The sequence below is a fragment of the Prinia subflava genome, chromosome Z (genome assembly GCF_021018805.1).
Source record: "Prinia subflava isolate CZ2003 ecotype Zambia chromosome Z, Cam_Psub_1.2, whole genome shotgun sequence".
NCBI classification, from domain to species: Eukaryota; Metazoa; Chordata; class Aves; order Passeriformes; family Cisticolidae; genus Prinia; species Prinia subflava.
Window position 1 is genome coordinate 34,222,301 of NC_086283.1, and position 18,221 is coordinate 34,240,521.

Here is an 18,221-nt window from a genome sequence, read left to right on the forward strand (position 1 = left end):
CAATGCCAAAAAACTTCACACACCCTCTGAAATCAGAGAAGTGAAAGTTGTATCAATCTTATCCTTTCCTTCTGTTCACAGCTGCAAATGCCTGCTGTTTGAAAATATTGTAGTTCTTGCAGGATTTCTCAAGGCTCAAACAGCTTGTAAAGTAGAGAAATTTAATAAGAACCTCAGATTTAATCAAAAATTACCTAGTCTTTCTGACTTAGTGGGAAAATTTTGAAACCATTACATTAAACAACTCAAATAGTATGGACAAAGGTATCTGATTTAGAAACAAATTTGACAGCCTAGAATTGGATATTATATGCATGGTAGTCATCTACTGCAGTTACTGTACTTTGATGCTTGTGTTTCTCATTTTTGTGTCACAGCCATCTTTATATACTACCATTAAGAATTCTGGTTGTATCTAGTGTAATCTAGTTCTTGTTTATGAAGTTGGGTGTTCATGTGGAAGACAGCTCCTATTTAGTGTTGTTTGTTTCCTTATCTCCTCTTTTCTTTTTATACTTGAAAGTCATGTGAATGATCCTAACTTAGAGACAAGATGAGCATAAATTCTGATCATCTTAAATGAAGCTGGGTGGGGTGGACTTCAGTTTTTTATTTCAGTACAAGCTTTGGTAATGGTTTCTGAGAACCGGCGATTCTGAGATTTATATTCTAATGCATCTCAACAGATAAATTTGGTCAACGAGCATTTGTTGGAAAAGTCTGCATGGATATGAATGAGAGTGTGCCACAATACAGAGAGACTACTGCTGACTCTGTCGAAGAAACAGAAAGGTAAAATGATAAAATTGATGGCATAAACTTTTAAAATAAGGTTTTTCATAAATCTGAAAAGTGAATGTGAATCTCTCTAAGAGCTTGCAGGTGTGAATTTATTTGCAACAGGTTTTTTTCTTCCAACAGTACCGTCCCCTGCAGTCCTAGCAATTCCTGCATATCCAGTTGCTGCACAGCCCAAGCGGCATATCCCCTGGCTTTTCCAAAGAGAAGCAGAACAGATCTAGAGTTTGAGACGATATGTGTGTTTTCTGCTGCCTCTTTTGCTTTTCAGAGCTGTGTGTGGAGGTCATGGGACCTGACATATGATGGTGAGGTGGCAGCCAGTTCCTTTGCCCGCATTAACTTCTGAGCTATTTCCTTGCACCATTTAGGTTAAGGCTTTGACTCAAGTTGTAGAACTCAGCTTTCATACACGGCATTTTAAACATCTTTTCTCCCTCAAAGCACCAATCAAACTACTCCAACATGCAGGTGAGAGACTGAAAGAGCATCAGATGAAGACATTTTTTATAGTGGAGGAGAACCAAGACTGGAGTACGGCAGCTTACTGTCATATGTTTCTCTTGTCTTTCACATCCATGGTCAGAAAACAGTCAAGCAGACATACAACACTTCTCGTGGAACTATTTATTTACTTATATGAATGTTTCAAATGTCATGCTGAAAGAGAAAACCCCTAAGAGTAATATAAATATCTTAATGGCGCTTGTGTTAGGTCTCTCCCTTGTTTTTACAAATCATGCTAAAGCATGACAATAAAAGTTAGAAATGGTCATGTATTTCTAATGGTCTTTACATTTAAAGACATTTTTAAAACTAAAATAACATTTTAAAAAGGTAATATTAGTTACCTTCACTCTTCTAACATTTGTTTTCCTCTATGTAAATCCTCACCATCCGTAACAAGTCCTTTCAAATGGGCCTGAAAGAAGCAGAACCAATAGTTCTGATAGTTTTAAAAGCTTCAGAAGCATCTAAATAACTTTATAACTAAACAACTATGTAACTTTCTTTTAAATATTTGTATTGTATCTGCATTTCTTTTTGGTTGTGTGATAAGAAACTCAACTTTTTTCCTCAGCTTTGGGTGAGAGGTTGCCACAAGTGCTACATAGCTGTCTAGGGAAGAGAGCTGTGTGCTTCTTTGCTTGGTTCTGCAGAACTTACCTGAATCACAGCAATACAATTGCAGAAGAATGAAAAGACTGTTTCATTAAGGGGGCAACATGTCAGTTGGGTTTTTGTTGTTTGGTTTTTCAAGAATCTAAGAAATGTGATCTGTCACACTGTCAGAAAATTGACTACACTCATTTCAGTTACTTAGAGTTAACATCCAGAAATATTTGTATTGCATGCATGGAAAGAAGATACAATTCCAAGTGCTTAATATATTAAATTTAAATTCATAAAGGTTTGAAACTACAGTTCTTTGTAAAAGATGATTTATTAAAAAGTTAGGGAATTGAACTCTGATTGCCATCTATGGTACTATTAGTTATAGTCAGCTGTAAAGATGAGAACCTATGTTCGAATCTGTCCTGCTACAGAAGACAGTGATTTGAAGCTGAGCTTCTTTCCCCATAGAGAAGTACATAAGCCAACAAACTATAGGGTATATTTGCAAAATATACATATTTCATCACATTTCATCAGTTTTGAAATAGCTCACACTGTCCAAAGAATGTGAGAAAGCATGAAAGCAGCCATATTGAAATTTCAGCTTGTTACCTGGGCATTATACTTCTGTTAGAGCTTCTGCTCAAGTGAGTATTTTATTGTGTCAGGTTAATCAGGAAGAGCAGAGGCAGGCAGATGATAGCTAATTCACTTTTCATTTTGGCTCCCAAAGTTAGACAATGGTGGGCTCAAACTCCTTTGGTGATTGCAGAAGTCAAACTCAGGTCTCTCACTTCCATCTGGTGATTTAGCACAAGCTTCAGGGCTGTGAATATAGCCTCTAGCATAATTTTCTTTTCCCTCTGAAGATATTTGATAAAATTGGTACAACATGTGTTGTGATCAAAATGACACAGTTTTCTTACTATGAACTGTGACTCAAAAATTCACAGAGATCCTGTCCAGAAAGCATCTCAAACTGTTTTTCAGAAGTCACTTACAATGAACAAATAGACTTTCAGAGAATTTCCTCCTTCCAAACTAGAAGGAAGTTTAGTTTGCTCATCTGCACTCTCTGTAGTGAGTGCTTGGGGTTTTTTCGTAGAGGTCTGAGGTAGCATTTTATTTGACAGAGTAAGTAAATCTTTATTTTCTGGAAGGTAGGTTAGCTTTAATATAAGCATTTCCAAAAAATCAAGGCTTCTTTAAGTGAACAAGGACTATGCGTCTACTGTAAGGTATAAGACATTGCTGAATCTTTTAAAATTTGGATTTGAAAGGTTTAAACACTGCAATTTGAATTTGTGGACAGACAAATTTAAGTTTGGTTTATTTTTTCTTTCTCAATATTGCAGCTGTAGGTTTTCAATTCATTTAATGTAGCATGTGTTTGGTTTTCAGGGAGAACTCACAATAATTACTGCTTGTCTAATGTTCACCATTTCAATGAAAAAACAATAGTCTGCATGTTCAGAGTCAAATTTAAAACTAGCATAATTTGGTGCCACTATCCTGCTTTATTATGTTCCCTTGTTTTATTTAATCTGAAAATCTGACTCAGCATTTTGTAAAAAAAATTATTTGTCTGAAACATTTAACAGGGTATCCAAGTATTTATTTTTTATATTTTTCATAATTTGTAACATAGAGGACAGATTTATAGCAACTTTATTTCTACCCTTTTCCAGGTTTGTTAAAGAACTACTGGAAAAACAAGTAAGTAATCTTTTAAAATTCATTTCTGTATTCAGAAGATGCTGTGTGAACACACGAAATAATTAATCCTCCTACCCAAATCTATTGTCTTAGTGACAAATCAATAAATATACATCTTTCTGTGTAATAGACAGATATCAACACTCTGAAAGATTTTCTGCTAGTCATGTTAAGAAATGTACAACTATAACAGTGTATAATCAGTTTTCTGTGCTCAGAGCAAAGCAATGACATGTTTGTTTCTCTACCGAGTTTGAAATACCTGGCTTCCTAGACAGGACAATTTTCAGTTTAAGAAAGGTGGAATTCAGTTTATCACTCTGTGGTATACAAGTAGACAGGCTAATTGAAGGAATTCTCACCAGCAGAAATCATTGTTTTTGTCAGTAAAGTTACTAATCTGCTATAAAATTAATGTTTTGGATCAGCACATGTCTTAAAGTGTGTTTCTAAGAAATTAATGCTTACACTCCTGTGGTAAAGATAGAAGTTTACACTCCAATATTATATACAGCAGTACTTTTATCAGCCTTTAGTTTTCAGTGGCTTCTTTTGACATCCCATTTTAAAATATTCAAGAGGAGTTGCCTGGAGTTTAATGCCTAAACCATATATATCGCTAGAGTAATGCCTAAATTATGTATTATTAGAGTAAGCTGGCTAATTTGCAGAGACCTGAGGTCCTTTTTTGTGGGAGATAATACAAGGAACTACAGTCCAAGTCATCACTTACTGGCTTGTGAAAAACTCTTACCTTTGACTGATGATAAAACTAATCCTGCTGAATATTTTTCTTGGAAAATTTTAATCTAGAGATGCGAGGTGTAAATCTCTGTAGTTCTTGGTGTCTTCTCCACTGTTTCCTACTCTATATCTGATTATACTGGTATTCTTCCTATCTAGGGAGTTTAGGGGTTTGTGGCTGTTATAAGTAAAGAAGACTGAACACGAAAATGGCTTTGGTTTTGCAGAAGCTTACAGTTTTGCATCATTATGTCTTCAGTGATCCCAGAAGTGGGACTGAAAAATATCTGGTCATTCAACTGACTTATTTCTCATCATGCATATAGTTGGTCAGCAAATATGAAAAAGTATCCAATGCTACTGAAGACTGGTAAAATTTCAGTGACTTGATGAGAGTTCTAATGAAAACAAATTCTTCAATAAAGTTCGTTAAAATTGTTGTAAGAAATCCCCCACTTTCAGTCTCTGTTTCTGCAATGAAATGTCTAATGAAAGCAAGGAAATGATTATACAGCTTAATTTTAGTTGGCAAGGTTGCAGTAAGCAATAAGCAATCAGTACAAGATGTAATTGCCATGTAAATACTAGTCTTACCTATAGTTTCTCAAATATATATGTAGAATACAAACCCTGTCTTCTATTATTTTCAGTATCCCAGAGTACAGCCTATAGTAACCCCCCGCTTTGGCCCCTCCTGCACAGAGGACTTGCTGAGTGCCCTTGGGGATTTAGCACAAACCCACAGTCTCCATGTGCAGGTAAGCTCTGAGAGCTCTGTGTGCCATTTAAATGGTGTGGACAGACAGCATGCTCACCATCTCAGGGTACCTTTGGGAGGAGATACATGTCTGCTATCCTGATCTCAGAATCCACTCTGTTGTAGGCTTGTTCTCTCTTTTACTTCACATAATACACGTCGTGTATTATTTTACCTATTATTTTAACATCTTCCAAAAACTGGAAGTGGGTCCATTGTGTCACCACACTGCAGGGATGGACAGGGGTACCGTCTCATACCACTTTTAAAGGAACAAATGGAGCTACTTCTCTAGGTCCTATGAAAACTTCTTCAAGTCCGATGAAAAAAGAAATGCAAGGACTAGATCTAACTATAGGCTTTACAAACACAATTTTTTATGAATGTATGTTTAGCACCAGTAGATTGCTCAGAAGTTTGTGGTGTCAGATTCAATGCTGTTTAAGGGACTCCCTCTATGCATTTTCTTATTGCAGAGTCACATAAGTGAGAATGAAGAAGAAGTCAAACTTGTGGAGAACATGTTTCCTGCCTACCAGAATTACACTGAGCTGTATGACAAAAACAAGCTGCTAACCAGCAAGGTAGCCACATAAAAACTTTCTCAACATAACTTGTATTAATCCATGTAGAGAATATGATGCTTTACTGTATTTACCTGGAAATCTTGTATTGTTCTGTCAAGGTCAGTGACATCTGGGGAAAAGTAAATTTGTTTAATGTTCTCTGTTGATGTGTTGGATCTTTAAACAAGCCCACACTGTTCCTAAGTATTTTAGAGGAGGCAAAAAAGAAACATGTTTTATGCTCCTTGATTCATTTTCCAAAGGCTCCAAAGAGAATGGAGGCAACGGGATTAGAAGGAAGCTAGATAAAGCTGGTATTGTAGGAACTGGTAATTCTTGGACAGTACCTAGTTATCCCTATATTCCAAGGATATTATCCAGTTTTTGCACGCTGGTTTGCCTGAGGATTTCTTTTGCTCTGTTACATTAGGACCAACTTCATTTTCCTCCTGTGGAGAAGCAGCCCGGCCTGTTGAATTCTAAACATCAACCTTGCTTGCAGACAAGTGCACGTTACTGCTCTGACTATCCAAAAGCACTCTCATCTCATTTTGCCAGCTGATTTTACCAAGCTTTGAGAGACACACTAGCCTGAAGAACTAAAATTCATTACATCTTTATGTTGTTGAGATAAATGTGATATACCTGCCCACTGTAATTACAGGTTGGAGAGCTAGGGCACACCTAATTAAATAGTGGACTGCCCATGCAAAATGAATACAAACAACCCAACTACAGTCAGAGTACTTACACATCAGCCAGGTTAGTTTAAAAATTTAGGAGAGAATTTTCAGATGCAGAAAGGGCATCTGGAATCTCCCTGGGAATTAGCTGTTGAACTCCCATTTCTGTGTTTGAAATTGTATCCCAGTAAATTACTTGTTTACTGTCCTTTTTGCTTGAGAAATCAATATGGATTACAGAAGTACATACACAGAATAAACCTTTGTTTTCTCACATGGTCCTTTGCATGCTGATTTGATGTGCGAGTGTTCTAAAGAGCATATTTGTGCTGCAAAAGCACGGGTCTTAGTTCTGTGACCTGTATGCACACAAGTGAAAATGGTAATGAAAAATCGTGATTACTGGTGCCTTTTGGAGTTGGGCTTATTGATATTTGGAAAGCATTCTATTAAACACAAGCATAGTATCAGAACCTCAGATATTGTCTCCCCATCCACTCGAAGTAAGACACCAAATAATTTTTGAAGTGTTTTAAAAGCAGGGGTTTTTTTTGGAACTGTTCCTGAAATGTTTCTTTCTTTTTAAAAACCGTACAGATTGGCAGGGTTATGCTTCAGTAGCTACCATATGTAGGTCCTTATCTGAAGACATGGCTATTCTCCTTGTGTTTTCAGCTACATTGAACTTGATGAGTAGAGATGGGAGGGCTATAGTGCCATTAGGAAATTAGTGCCATTAGTGCCAGTGCTCACTGGAAACAGTCTCGGTGCCATGCTCAATTTTATGTGCAGATTGCAAGACCTGACAGAGCTCTTGCTCTTCTCTTTCAGTGGGCATTTGGTATATGAGGTAATGCCAATTAGATTTGTATGGGAATAATTGGTTTATGCACTATTAAATTATCCTATCCTATCCTATACTTCTGTGGCTTTTTCTTGTGAACTATTTTTAAAGTCAGTTATGTAGGCTAAGAAATAAAAGTAATTTATCAGTTGCATAAAAAATTAGATTATTTTACTTAAAGAATATTTAATGTCTCTCTCTCTCCCTGCTGCAAATCATTGGAGAGCCAATAGGAACATGCTTAGAGTACATACGTCTTCCATTTTATCTGATGTATTCCTAACCCCAGAGCTTAATCTCTGTGTTAGCTACAAAATATAAATTGCAAACTTGTTACAGCACTAGGACAGCTGGGAAGTTCTCATTTCTGTCTTTGGTCACAGCAGTCATTTCAAGAGCAAGCACCTTGTATTCTTATATTTTAAAAAATGCAAAAAACCTGAAGGAATGATATGTCAGGCACACTGAAGTTAATCAGTTTTAAGAGTTTTAACCCCTTGTGGGTTTTAAGAGCTTCATTCAAGAAGCGCATTTATTTCACAAGATGGTAACATGTGTCCTTTTTGGCTATTTAAAGCAGGGCAGCAATCCTCACAGCAACAGAAGTAAATGAAATATTGAGTAAATTGGTGATTCTCTTTTTCTTTAGACAGTGATGGCTCATGCCTGTCATCTTTCTGAAGAAGAGCTGAAACTTTTTAGTCTTCGTGGAGCAGCAATTTCACATTGCCCTAATTCTAACTTTTCGTAAGTTAAAAAAAAAGAAAATAGAAATCATGTATAATTAAATAAAGCTGTTGTTTGTATAGCACCCTGAGTTGATGCTATCATTGCAAAGCTGTTTATATGATAACTCAGTAAACCATAAATGATATATCGGATTGAACATGCCCATTCATCATCCCCTTCTGCATAGAGTGCTCTGGACTGATTTGTGGCCTTTCAGTTTAGTTATTGCATCTGTATCCATATATGTGTAAATATTTATTTTCTAAAAAATTGTTTCTTTTTGCTGTTCTGTCAGTGGCAGAATCAAGGTATCTCCCTTCCCCCTGAAGTGTGATAATGTCTTTGGGGAATGGACTGTAAAGTCCTCTTTCTATTGAGCAGAGATGAGATGCTGCACGCTATCCAGCCAGAATAAATAATAAACCAAGCCTTGCACAGAGTAAGGGAGAGTCTTCATCATAAAATGACTCTACAGCCCTTCTTTTCCTGAGATTTTTTCTGCATGTAGCACACAGAACATTTCTTCCTCCAATCCAGGTTGCGCAGTGGTGTCTTAAATGTGCGAAAGGTTCTCGAGCACAATGTGAAGCTTGGTCTTGGCACAGGTTAGTAGTTTGCTGTGAAAATGGTTTCTTCTGGAAACCACTGGGAGATACAAAAACATTCACCTGTTCATATTTAAAAATCAGCATGTCTCCAAATTTTGGTCCTCCTATGTTTTCTTCACTGGAGTAAGGGAGTCTAAACTATTGAAATCTAGGGTTGGTCCAAAACTGTTTTCAAAGAAAACAAAAAATTAATGAACAGTTTTGTTGTTGTTGTAAGCTTAAACAGGGCTTGAATGACGACTTTTCAGGTTCCTGTTTTTGTTTTGTGTTCTATTCACCTGACTGAGTGTGAGAGCACTTTTATTGGGAATTATGGCTTCAGAGACAGTGCCTAGCAGTAGAACTTGTTGGGTTTACCCCATACGTCTCTTCATAACTTTGAATTAAAGCTTATAGAAATTTAACATAGAAAATTATACCCAAATCTTGTTTCTAAGAGTTTGATCTCTTCTAGACGTTGCTGGTGGATATTCAGCTTCTATGCTTGATGCTATAAGGAAAACAATGGTGGCATCTAATAGCCTTCAGATCAATAAAGTGAATGAAACAGGACTAACTCTTGAAGAAGCTTTTCAGCTTGCCACTCTGGGAGGAAGCCAAGGTAAGAAGAAAATTCTTTAGTGTGCACTCAGAGAGATACAGATTTTTTGATTATATGTCTCCCTGTCTTCATGAGAGATTCACAGATTTTCTGATGGCAGAGTGAAATCTAACTGGTGGGCAGAGATAATCCTTCAGTTTCTCATACCCATACTAAGCTTTTCAAAGAGGAGTGCTTTATTAATGCTGAGACTTTATTAACAAAATCTTAATGGCTTTTCAGGCTTGTACATTTGCTTTGCAAAGATCCTAAGACTTCTTAGTCATAAGGCTATAAGTACTTGTCTACTTATTGTACCAGCTGGAAATTTGTTCTCAGCAACCATCACCTAAAAGAAAAACTGCAATTACTTTAAAATCATGCATTCTATTTGTCATCAGTTTCTAATTTTGCTTGTGCTTTTTGAGCTGTCAGCGAGGCAGTTTTTTGCAAATCAAAACATCATGCAAATCACTTCTCACTCAGGGAAAAGCAGAAAATTTAAACAGGCTTTCCACCATGGTTGTTCAAAACACAGTTGCATTTGCAGAATGCAGTCATACAGTGTATGAGTTATCCAGTTTTGGAGAATCAGTTTTGTTGTGATCAGTGTCCACATAAAAATAGATACAATTAAAAAAGTTTTAGTGGAACTGATATGATTTAGCAAAGAGGAAATCCACGCATAAGTAAAAACCTATTATTGTTTCAGTTAGTAGAAATGAGCTCACTACCTTCTAAAGCACTGGTCCCAAGTCTTCTCAGTATAACATGTCTGTAGCTGCCAAAAAACTCTACTGGCGATTATTAAAGGAAGTATAAAAGAGGAAGTGAAAATGTCATCAAACACTCAGGTCTTTTCAGGACTGTGTATTTCTGGAGAGTGAAATGGGGGAAATAGAGAAGACAGAAGATGAGCAGGAAACAAAAAGTGTTCTTTTTCCTGCAATATATACTGTTCTACAAAGTGTGAGAATAAACTAACTGAGACACAATAAGGAAGACTCATTAAAATCCCAAACCCATATGTGGTTTCCCTTCCCAGCTACTCTTGTGCTTTTTTTATATTAGATTTCCTTAGTAAAGTGTTAATTTTTAATATTGATTTTAAGCTGTTCTATCTTTACTGAATCACTTTTAAGGGTAGAACATAAATTATTTCTACAAGCTTTCAGTAGCCTGGATACTGAAAAGGAAAATTTCAGTAGCAGAAATTTAAATGAGTGATTATTTCATTGAAATAATTTGCTTTGTTAGGACTCCTAAAGACTTGTCACCCTCTTGTGTTTAATCTAAAAATTGCATTCTGCTCAAAATCCTGAAGGAACATGAGATCATTTTAGTTGAAACTAATAGATAATCAAAATATTTCATAATTTGTAGGAGTTTAAATGTCCTTGAGATATTGTAATATTCCTGCCACTCACAAAGTTCAGTGAAGACTGAAGTTCTTCCATCAGAGCAATCTGAAAACCAATGAACAAATTATTTGCAGATGTTATGCTTCTTGAAAACTTAATTTCAGAGTATTGGAAAAATTTATTTAATTCACAGATACTTTCTACAACTTCAAACGGTCCTAAATTATTTCTAAAGAGGCACAAAGGCTTCTCTTTAGGTATTTTAAGCACTTGCAAGCACCCAGTCCCTGAAGATTAATATGTAAGTTTTCAGGGCATGTGGACCTGAGAACCTGTAGTACCTATGAAACATTGAAAAAATAAAGTTAAATTATAGACCACAAGACCACAAGCCAAGCCTTCCAGGTAGGTATGAGACCTTCAGACCGGCTGTGATTATTTTTCCACACCCTATTATTCTTTGTTCCTGCTAATTGCAATTACTCACTGGACACTTCTTTTATTATCATATTACTATATATTACTATTTCAACAGGCCTATACAACCCTTCAAAATTGCTTAAACTTTTTTAGAAACTGCAGTCTAATACTGCCTTAGCAAGATTAGTGTTATTATATGCTTTACTGTTTCTCTGACATCATGCAAATTTCGAATTTAATTTCTTTGCCCTATTTGGACTTTGAATCTTTTTGCAATATAACCTATTGTTTCTTAAGTATTTTAAGAGCTCAAGTGCTCTTAAAGGACTCACTATTCAAATTGGTTTTGGGTTTTTCCTCCTCATCATCTAAATTTTTATTTGTCTTATGAATATTTCAAGTAGGTTGCCAGATAATTCTACAAGGTGAAAGGAGGCTGGTCCCAAAGATGTGTTTATGAGCTTATTTTCTTCCTCAGCTCTAGGACTAGATGATGTGATTGGAAACTTTGAGGTGGGAAAAGAATTTGATGCACTGCTAATCAACACGAAGGCTTCAGATAGCCCTTTTGACTTGTTCTCTGCTGATGATTTTGAGGTAATCAGAACAGGATTGATGCTCAAAAAATTAATGGAAATGATGTGGGGAAGGTCCATGATAGAGACCGAAAACGTTTCTTGATTCTGGTGACAGGACTTGGGTGCACTACACCCCTGCTGTCTGTGCTTCAGCCTAGAGTTTCATATTTGTTTTTTCTTCAGAATCTTGCTGGCCCCAGGGACAGTGCCATAACACTATGAGCAAAAATGCATGTAGTATTTTTAATGCATGTTTTATTAGCCCAAGATGGCAATTACAGTTATCTATTTGCAGTGACAAATGGCAGCCAAGAAAAAGCAATATAGTCAATACTTAGAGTTCAGACTGAAAAATGGCAACCTGTTCCCAGAGAAAGGTTAGGTTTCCTCTTCTACATTTTTATTATAAAATGAAGCAAGTACTCAAGATGGCTAATTTGAGTTAAAAGCACAATTTTCCTCTTAAAATTAAGGCCGTATTGGTTTTATATTATGGAAACCCCTTCTCATTCAAAAACCTTCTCTAACTAAATAAGATAATTAAGAGCTCTTACTTGCATTTATAGATGTGGCCAGACTGCCTGGAAGTAATTCCAATTCTGTAAAAAGTATTATTTTAAAGCTAAATCTAAACCTTTTAAGCTAAATTATTGGTCCTTAGCACTTTACAAACATTTAAATTTGAAACACTTAATTTCAAAAAGTAAATTATGTATGTTAGGTTTTGATTTCACTGTAATATTTAGGAATATTTTGGAGAACTATTTTCATCAGTTCTTTCAAGCTTCAAATGATTGTGATCTAGGACAGCAGATATTGCTTTCTGAATTTGTTTTCTCCCATTTTTTTTAATAGGACAGTCTCCAGAAGTTCCTGTATCTAGGTATGTTTTGCTTTTCAGTTCAAGCTGAATTCTCTTTTCCTACATCAAATGTTGTCTAAATTAAAGTTGGGGTTAATAGTATATTTATTTTTGTATAATTAAGTATACATTTGTTTTCAGTAATTTAATATGTTTATTCAACTCTTATGCGAACAGTAACCTGTCCCTAATAATTAGTATTAATATTTTAGATTAATAAATAAAAACTGGTTTATAATTATTTGTAAATATATCTGGGCAGTGTCAGGACTGGGGCTGCTCTGTTGTGATGTTAAGGTGCCTGGTGCCAGCTCTGGCCACAGCTGTGTCATGCTCTAATGAGACTTTTGCCTTTCTGAGGAGCTGTCTAGGCCATACCAGCTGGCTGGTTCCCAAGACAGTTCAGATTCTGTGCAACAAATCATTTTCTGTCAGATACATTATGTTTTCAGGGTTTGGATCTACTGAATACACAGAGAATCCAATACAGTATTGCAGCCGCTGATAGCTGCAAATAATGTGTTCCAAAACTGTTTTTGTGGACTGCATAATTTTCATTAATTAAATCAGTGTTTGTATTTATGTGCAAATTTCTGTTTGGATCATGTTATTTCAGGTGATGATCGGAATATATCTGAAGTTTATGTGGCTGGAAAGCAAGTGGTTCCTTTTTCAAGCTCTGTATAAATCCATTCTCCTTTTGCAAAATACTCTACTGATCATTTTGCATCTGATTTGGAAAAGATCGATTAAACACAGTGCCTGATCAACAGGAATGAAACCTCACTTAGGGATAATGTTATAAAACTTGCAAACACTGAAAATAGACCTTTCAAGACTTACTTTACTGAAATTTTCATAGTTCTAGAGGGAATGGCTATTTAATTTTCTTTGTAAAAATAATATTTGGGCATTGATTGGGGATTTGATAAATACCGTATTTAAAGAGGACATCTGCTGCTCTGTTTAGTTATAGTATAGGAAACATTATGTGGAACAATGAGATGCTCATTGTCTATAGGAATGAAAAAAAAACCCCAGTGCTTGTAAATTGATTTTGCAGGTAATGAATATCACGGGAGAATACAATTTCCATGATATTATCATCAAGTATGGAAAATCAGTGTAATTTTGGAGAATGTAATTTTCATTTTTTTCCTAGGAGCATTTTAAAAAAAAAATTTAATTTAAAACATTATTTTTAAGAGGAGTTAAGAAAGAAGTGTGTGTTTATAAATAAATAAGGGTCCTTATCAAAGAGTTTAGACTTGTCATTTGTAGTCAGACACTCCACTGAATTACCTTGATCTGAGTGATGGCTGAATGAAACTTCCATTAAATTAGAAGCAGGCACTAAGACATCTCTGCAGGCCACACATTGGCAAACAATTTAAGAGGGTTTTCTGGACTAGAAGAGTGCTTCATTTAGTTCAGCATCCTGTAGAATCTTCCCAAACTCATTTGCTCCTGACTGTTCAGACAGGATTATATGATGTCCCTTCTTCTTTCTGTAAGGGAACTGAGTGGATTTGAAACATTTCCAAGAGAAACGGTCTCTTTCTGGCCATTACCACCTTTGACTTGAGGTGAAAATCATCACTGAAAAAAGTAGCTCAGCTTTACTGTGCTCTCTGCGGTTTTCAATGTGGCAGCCATGATTCCATCCCTGTACAATTCTTGGATTCCAAGTAAAAAATATGCCCTTTTTGTTTTGGAAATCTATCTGACTTCCTTTCCTAAAAAGGCATATTTCCCTGTGCCTTGTTTTTGTTTTTGTTTTTGTTTTTGTTTTTGTTTTATTTTGTATTTTGTTTTGGTTTTTGTTTTTGTGAGATTTGTTTTTGTGAGATTTGTTTGATGAGGGGATTTCTTCTTGTTTCTCTATTGTGTTCTTGCAACACAAAGAATGTAAGCTTTAATTTCAGGGTCATCAGAGACCAATATTGTATTTAGATACTGTAAACATGTATTGAATATAGTTTTAAGGCCTGCTTCACACTTTGATTTCACTAAGCCTTGTTCTGCACTTTTATCTCACTGCCTGGGGATATAGGACTTACCTCTGTTCACAAAACAAGGGAGGTCACTGCACCAAAGTTTCACTTCATGTCTACTTCAGAGAGAGTGCTTGGCCCAATGACACTCATGTTCTGATTTTAAAGCGTTTTCAGAGCTTATGCATTGTTATAATGACACCTTCATGAGACAGCATAGCATCAAGGGGAAGTGTAACAGCTGATTTGGGCACTTAAAGCAGTACAGTCTGTCCAATGTGGTTTTCTTGCCAAAGCTGAGGGGCCATACCAAACAGCAGGGAAAAACCAGAAGGTGTCTTGAAGACATCACCTGGGTGCAGCCATTCGCTGAGAGTTTGCTCAGGTATCTTCCAGGTTGCTGCACTATGCCGCTGCTTGCCGAGGTACAGCCTTCCCACCCATTATATTCAAAGACTTCTAAGGCCGTAGGAGTCAGGATATAAGGATTATGATTCACATATTCCATCAGGGTGTTTTCTCAATCATTATGTTTTTCATGTGTCCCAATCACAGTAGCACACTTGCTCAGCAAATAACAGCCTTCAGCTCTTTAACTTGCTTTCCTGATTCAGGGACATTTTTTGTCATGAATTTTGACATGAATTTAATTGACCAAATTTCACATTTCAAAACCAAAGAACTGTGAGACACATGTTTTAATCCTCCCAGTTACTGTTTGAAACCATTTTTAGGGAATCACATGGTTTTCAGCTTTGGCTTTCCTGTGGCAGAGAAAGATCACACAGCCTTGTGTACAATGTATGCTAGTGCCCTACTTCTTTGCCTCCAGAGCCATGAATTAAATCAGTGCTTTTATTTCAGTAGTAGTCTTAACTGTCTCTGACTTAATTGTTTTTCCATTATTTTGTGGTGTTTTTAAGAAAGGGATTCAGCATTTCTTCTTAAAATACTTTTGGGGGTGGACAGGTTGCTTATTTACAATTTGAGAACACACTAAAACTTTAACAAGTTCAGGACTACATTGCTGGTGCAGTTACAAAGGGACTGTCTAGGATAACTGCTGCCAGTGAGCTTTGTATTTGAATTTTTACTGGGTCATGACCATTTTGACTCTTGTTAAATTCAGGGACAAGGTAAGAACTCACTTTTTGATTATGTTTTTTTTTTTTTAAAGTGTCTATTATTCAGACATTACCCAGATATAGCAATGGAAAATCAGCTTTTTAAGACCACAGCTGGAGGAGGAACTCTGTCTGCAGGTAGTGCCATGGGCTGCCTGCAGTACTCTGCAATGCCCAAGACCAGGAGTCCCAAGGTGGATAGCACTATATTAAATGCTGAGGTGTTTAGGGGTAAAGGAAATAAGTCTGAATTTTATGTCTGAGGAGCATGTTAGTGGAGGAATTAATATAACAAATAAACTGAGAGGTTTTTGACAGGTACATTTAAGTAGAAGTGAATGGAGAAAAGATGTGCTGCCAGAGAAGTTATGTGGGGTCATCTGAGGCAGTCCCAAAAGCTTGTTCAGTGGAAGATGACTTATGCACAAAAATGTTAAGGTTTTAGGTCATACAAAGAATGTAGTAGTCAGAATTCTCTGAAGTAATTTAGGGAAAATTACTCACTAAGGATCACTAAGGATTCCACTGCAAAGTCTTGGCCCTTGAGGCTCTGTGCCTGTGTGTAGATTGCCAAGATGTTTGTTTCGGTGGGGCAAGGATCAGTGGATAATAGCACTTACTGCTGAGACTTGCATATCTACACTGTATGCAGCTCAAGGCTACATATATTCTGCTTCCTTGCACAGATGTCCCTACTGCATATGCACTTTGAAGCAGGCCAAGTAATGGGCTCAGATTCTTAGTGTCTCTTTTAGAGACTGGAGTATATTTGGAAGGCAGCTGAGCCTCCAGTGTAGTTTCCTCCAAAATAAGCTTAATTCTTGTATACTGAAGCCACCCTGCAAACTGAACTAAGGTTCAACAAGGGAGGATGATTAGCAATTTAGAACAGCACTATTGTCTCCAACCAAAAATGCTAATGGAGGCTAGAACTTGAACTATTCCCCCTCTGTCCTCATCCTGTCACAGAACTTAGTAGCTGAATATTAATTGAAGCAACCTTCTTCCACCTTCCTCAGTTTTCCCCAATACCACCTCGGCCCCGTCCCCCCAAAAACAACCAACCAAAAAACCCCAAGCCCTGAAATTAAACAACTGAACATTAAGGGAATATGAGTATGTGGAAGAAAATAAAGGAATAATTTTCAGTCAGTATAAATTGACACATATGACAGTGTAAATTGACTGATTAAAGATAAAACCTCTGGAAAAATGTACATGCAACAGATTCCAGATGTCTCTCCCCACAAGTTCTTTTACCAGATGGTGGATGAGATCTTTCTTTCTTAATATGTCTTTATGTTCAATGGTAGCACATTATTCAGACAAAGGAAAAAAAAGGGTATTTGTGTAGAGCTTGCTTGTTGGGACAATATGCTTACTGTGTTCTATGGTCAGATAAGCACTTATTTACTATAAATAGAATGTATTTGGATTACTGTTATATTTTGATCTCATTGTGTCACTTTAGGTTTTGATATACTAGTAAGAATTGCCTATGCATTATGCAGCATTATTTGAATTATTCCTGCGTGGCAAGTGGAGTTCTGCACTTTAAAATGTTGTCTTGGCCTAATGATTATATTTATGATGTATTTTTGTGCAATCCTAAGGTTTTGTAGGGGAAAAATGTGTATTTTTTCACTGTACTGAATTTTTCAGTAAGTCTGCTTTCTTTTAGAAAAGGGAACTTTAAAATTACCCTGTCTAAAAGTCTGTGCCTGATAATACACTCATGAATGGAAAAAATTATAATGGTTTTGTGAACTTGAATAGTAATATTTAATGTAAAAAGAAGTGCAGATAAATAAATTTTTTTCAAATCTAATTATGATAATACAATGCAAGTTAGAAAAATATGTTATTGTTGAATATCTACAGTTCTATTGAGCAAAAGAGAACATAGTTATTCTTGATTATTCCTTTTAAAAAAATACTTAAGCCTTGAAAAACAAAAAGCACAAGTTCTTTCAAAAAATATCCCAGTTTTAAAAGGAAAGGATACTAATGTCATGATTCAGACAAGCTGCTTAAAAATACTATTTTGATCATTTCCAGGAACAATCCATAACAGATGATAACGTGAACATCTTTTAAAGTTCTGGAATTTCATGAATAAACCATGCTGCTTTATTTGCAGTATGTGTTAGGAGTCAGTCACCTGTTAAATTATAGTGTAGAGTCACAGAATAAGCTGAGTTGGAAGGGATCCTCAAGGATCATCATGTCCAGCTCCTGGCCCTACATAACACCATCCCCAAGGACAGGAAAAAAATGAATTGTAGAAGATATTTGAAAAGACTGGTAGCAGAATACAAAATACGGCAAAGTAGAAAGGAGATAGATCGGAGGAACTTTTAAAAAGAAGATGACATATCAGTGAAATTTTCAGTGTGAAATGCTGAGAAGAAAGGATTCGCAGGTAATGTTCTATTAGATCATGGATGTCATTTCTTCTAAAAGTCATTGAGGTCCAAAACCTGACCAGGTTTCCAAAGCAGATGCTTATATGCTTAAACATACAAGCCCAAATACCTCCTCATGGCATAATTATGTAACTCTTCACAACTTCTAGACCTCTGCTCTAAGATTTAAATCAAAATTACCTGTAATGGCTCCAGAAGAAACATTAAGACATTACATTTTATCTACACCTGTCCTGTGAAACATTTAGCACTGGCCAGGACACAGGCTGAATTAGTCTGGTCCCAGTGAAGAATTTCTGTTCCTGCATGCCCCAG

At 36.2% G+C, this 18,221-nt stretch overlaps 1 protein-coding gene across 1 annotated transcript in view; it reads left to right on the plus strand.

Moving 5' to 3' along the window:
- GDA (guanine deaminase) overlaps positions 1-17,308 on the plus strand; it is a 29,056-nt gene extending 11,748 nt beyond the window's left edge. Inside the window, exons 5-14 of the mRNA XM_063423132.1 lie at positions 687-792; positions 3,603-3,630; positions 5,025-5,132; positions 5,608-5,715; positions 7,874-7,971; positions 8,491-8,558; positions 9,016-9,162; positions 11,401-11,519; positions 12,356-12,383; positions 12,979-17,308. Of these exons, the coding sequence (XP_063279202.1) occupies positions 687-792; positions 3,603-3,630; positions 5,025-5,132; positions 5,608-5,715; positions 7,874-7,971; positions 8,491-8,558; positions 9,016-9,162; positions 11,401-11,519; positions 12,356-12,383; positions 12,979-13,049 (881 nt within the window). The 3' untranslated portion in view covers positions 13,050-17,308. The remainder of the gene's footprint in view (positions 1-686; positions 793-3,602; positions 3,631-5,024; positions 5,133-5,607; positions 5,716-7,873; positions 7,972-8,490; positions 8,559-9,015; positions 9,163-11,400; positions 11,520-12,355; positions 12,384-12,978) is intronic.
- The last annotated feature ends 913 nt before the right edge of the window (positions 17,309-18,221 follow it).